The 4152-nt window shown below is 36.8% G+C and overlaps 1 protein-coding gene across 1 annotated transcript; it reads left to right on the top strand.

Annotated features, from left to right (window-relative positions):
* Window positions 1-598: 598 nt before the first annotated feature.
* Window positions 599-3159, top strand: LOC102502019 (olfactory receptor 10X1). Its single transcript, XM_006159085.1, has 2 exons — window positions 599-612; window positions 2196-3159. Exon 2 carries the CDS (start codon window positions 2227-2229, stop codon window positions 3157-3159), a length of 933 nt encoding a protein of 310 aa, XP_006159147.1. The 5' UTR covers window positions 599-612; window positions 2196-2226.
* The last annotated feature ends 993 nt before the right edge of the window (window positions 3160-4152 follow it).

Here is a 4152-nt window from a genome sequence, read left to right as displayed (position 1 = left end):
CCAATACAGTATACAAAATGAAAATTTTCATCCAGTATACATTGTAGATTGGCTCTATCAAGGATATAACCATACATGTTAGCATTAACAAATAATTTTCTATTTCTTGTTTCTTATATATTTTACTCCACCCCCCTTAATTCCCTACCTCTCACCCTCTGCCAATTCCTCCACTTCTCCCATACTGTCTGATATGTACAGTTGTTTTCTATGCCTCTTTTTTTCACATTTTATTGAGTCACTAAATATCTTAATTAATTTAAAGATTTTTAATAGCAAACACAGCTGATGTACACATATTTATGAGTGCATGTCTGACTTTAGGTGTAAATTTCAGCGAGTAAAGTGAACATACTATAAAGTAGCCCCCATCTGGGGCTATAATGCTTACTGTAGTCATTAAATAGACTTAAAACCAGGAAAAAGGTTAGGATTAAGTTCAAATAGTAGGTAGATGAACCTATCAACAGTTCTAGAAGAGACAAATTCCTTAAATATGGAAATCAAAGCATTGAAGAAAATCAGTAATGTTTTAGTCTAAAGTAAAAAAAGAATTCTATTTCACTAGTTCAGACTCAGGTAATTAATTTCTCTTCTATTGAATTTGTATTGTTACTGTGGTCTGATATTTCCATTTAAACTCTAGAAGTTAATGTTCAACTCCAGACTTGTCCCCGCCATTAGGCTGGCCATACTCTTGGTTGTTCTTGTATTCTTATTTCTGTGTGTCTGACTTTAGTTTTCCTGGTATAGTACTTCCTTCAGCACTTCTTGGGGAGCTGGTATGTTGTTGATAAATTCTTTCAGGTTTTGTTTATCTGAGAATGTTTTTGTTTGTTTGCTTGTTTATTTCCATATGAAAGATAATCTAGCTGGGTATAGTATTCTCAGCTGAAATTTTTTTTACTTAACATTTCTAATATATTTTCCCATCCTTTTCTTGCTTGCATTGTTTCTGATGAGAGATCTGACATTAGTCTTGTGGGATATCCTTTGAAAGTAGCTTGAAGTTTCTCTCTTGCCAATTTTAGAATCATGTTTCTGTCTGTGATTTTGTTCAATCTAACTATGATGTGCCTTGGGGAAGATCTTCTTGGGTCAATTCTACATGGGGTCCTATGTATTTCTTGGGTCTGGATATTTGAGTGTCTCTCTAGGTTTGGAAAAATTTCTTCCAGAATTTCATGGACTAGATTATCAATGTCCTTATTAGTTTCTTCATCCTTCTGGGATACCAATGATCCAGATGTTTGGGCATTTAATGGTATCTACTATCGAACATATGTTATTCTCATTTTGTTCAGTTATTTTCTGTCTTTTGAGTGAATTTTTCTAGGTCAAAGGTACTATTTTCTACATCTGAGATTCAATCTTCTGCATGATCTAGTCAGTTTTGGATATTTTCAAGAGAAGTTTTGATTTCCTATATTATAGCCTTCATCTCTAATGATTCTGTTTGATTCTTTTTTATGATGTGTATCTCCTCTTTCAGGTCATTCAAGAACTGCCTCACCTCCTGGAACTCAGTGTTTCTTTTCTCCTGTATCTTCTGGAGTTTATGGTCTCTATTTGCTTGCATCTCTCTTAGTTTTGTCACTATGAATATTTTAAATTCTTTATCTGACATTTCCATGAGTTATCTTGTATTCTTTGTGAAAGGAGAGAAGTTATTCTTTACCACTAGAGGAAAGATATTTTCTTGGTTTCTCATATATCTTGTGCCTCTGCAGTGATTTCTGATCATCTGATGGATTACACATTTTGTCCTATGTTTTGGAGTTAAATATGAGCATTCAGAGGAATGCAGAAGGAGGTGACCTGCAGTCTATATACAGTACTGTTTTGGGCTTATCCTAGGTCTTGAGTAACCCTGGGGAACAGGAAGGTGATGTCTGGGCCAAGGGTCTTTGGTGGTTGAAATCCCTTTATGGAGCTGCTCAGAACTCAAATACAGATGGCGGCAGATTGTCTAATCCTGGCTCCTGGCTAAAACTGGGGAAAAGGAGGGTAAAATCTGGGCAGAGGGTCTTTAGTGGTCAAAATCCCAGCATGGGGCATCTCAGAACTCCATACACATGGTTTTCTAAACTAAATGAAAAAGTAGATGCAGTTGTAATTCTGATAATTTGTTGCGTTCACATGAGAATTTTCATTTTATGACATCAAAGAATAAGGGACAAATAAATGTTTGTTTATTGTTTCTTTCAAATTTTAGACATTCAAACAATGAAGATCAATCAGACGATCGTGAAGGAATTCATTCTTGTTGGCTTTTCAGCTTATCCGCATGTACAGACATTTCTTTTTGTGGTCTTCTTTTGCCTCTACCTTTTCACCCTTGCAGGTAATCTGACCATCATGGGTCTAACTTGGGTAGATAGATCTCTCCACACCCCCATGTACATCTTTCTTAGTTCACTCTCATTCTCTGAGACCTGCTACACATTATCTATCATTCCGAAGATGCTGACAGATCTACTGGCCAAGAACAGAAGCATTTCGGTCACAGGTTGTGGCTTGCAGATGTGTTTCTTCTTGGGACTTGGTGGCACAAACTGTATCATCCTCACATTGATGGGGTATGACCGGTATCTGGCCATCTGCAATCCTCTCAGATATCCATTGGTCATGACCAACATTATATGTGGACATCTTGTGGCCTCTGCTTGGGTTGGAGGTTTCTTGATCTCTTTGACAGAGACTGCACTAGTATTCAAAAACTATTTCTGTAAACCCAATTTTGTTAAGCACTTCTTCTGTCATATGAGGGCAGTTGTGAGGTTGTCCTGTGAGGACAGTGACCTCACAGAATTCATTATAACAGTGATACCAGTGTCAGGCTTGCTGGGAACTTTCCTACTCATCATCCTGACCTATGTGTTCGTTCTTTCTACTGTCTTCAGGATCCCTTCATCTGAGGGGAAGCAGAAGGCATTTTCTACCTGTGCCTCTCACCTCACAGTGGTCATTATACACTTTGGTTTTTCATCTATTGTTTATTTAAAACCAGAAGCCTCGGGGGGTGATGACACACTCATAGCAATCCCTTACACTGTAATTACCCCTTTCCTGAGCCCCATGATATTCAGCCTCAGGAATAAGGACATGAAGAATGCTTTTAAAAAAATAATGGAAAAGACAGTTGCCTTGGACAAATAATCTTGGGCTCATGCTGCTGGTTTAGAGCACAGTTCAATGTTGTCAGAATTTAGCGGCCATGTGTCCAGTGACCACTGGAGAAGATTATACTATTTACCTTTTCTGAGGTTGGGATGTGGAAAGCAAGTGACTGAGACTGGGACCTATGCTGCTTCATGCATTTACTTAGCTTCTCAAGGAAAGTGTCCAATCTTTCTACTTTCTACCATCAGAAAAGAAGTATTCCTGCATAAATAAGGATTCTGCCAATCAACTTCTTGGGCTCCTGCACTTTTCATAAGGTGTGAATAGAAAGAATGTGAAAGAAAAAAAAAAAGCCAGCACATGTAACTTCACTAAACAGTTATTTTAAATATCTAAAGATGTAAAGTTTGAAGAATTTTTCTAGACAAGATTGTAAAGCATTGAGTTGTACCTCCCAGAAGATAAATCCTTTACAATAAAAGAAATATAATTAGAAACTGCCATCTGTCTACATATTTGTATACAAATTTGCTAAATATGCATGCCATACTTACTATGAAATATTTTTAATGACACCCTGCTCATGACTGTGGTCTTTCACTAATTGCCAGCATCTAAGTATACAGGAGTTCTTGCAACATTGCCTCATGTAAGTAAATAATGGATTAGAGTCTATATGTACTATGGCTGGGGTATCCACGAATGTGAGAAATATGTCCCCATTTTCTCTAAGGTGAAGATATTCAAACACAAATGTTTAAAAACTATTTCATGATACTGAAGCCTTTTAAAAGAAAAGTGTTTGGGGATAATTTTGAAAGGGCACAGAATGTGTAAAGGAGAAAACTAGATTAATAGAGCCTCAATTCTTTATATCACTAGCAGAAAAAGAAGAAACAATATGAAGTTTATATCATAGCAGAGTAGAGAGTGATCACACCAAAAGTTCGGGCATACAAGTCTAAAGAATTTCCTGAATCCTTTTCTCAATTCTGCTGTTCGCCAACTTAGTGATATATCATGGAAGAC

The sequence above is a fragment of the Tupaia chinensis genome, unplaced genomic scaffold (assembly GCF_000334495.1).
Source record: "Tupaia chinensis unplaced genomic scaffold, TupChi_1.0 Scaffold000623_1, whole genome shotgun sequence".
Classification (NCBI taxonomy): Eukaryota; Metazoa; Chordata; class Mammalia; order Scandentia; family Tupaiidae; genus Tupaia; species Tupaia belangeri.
Note: the sequence above shows the minus strand (reverse complement) of the source record. Positions and strands in the feature narration are given on the sequence as shown.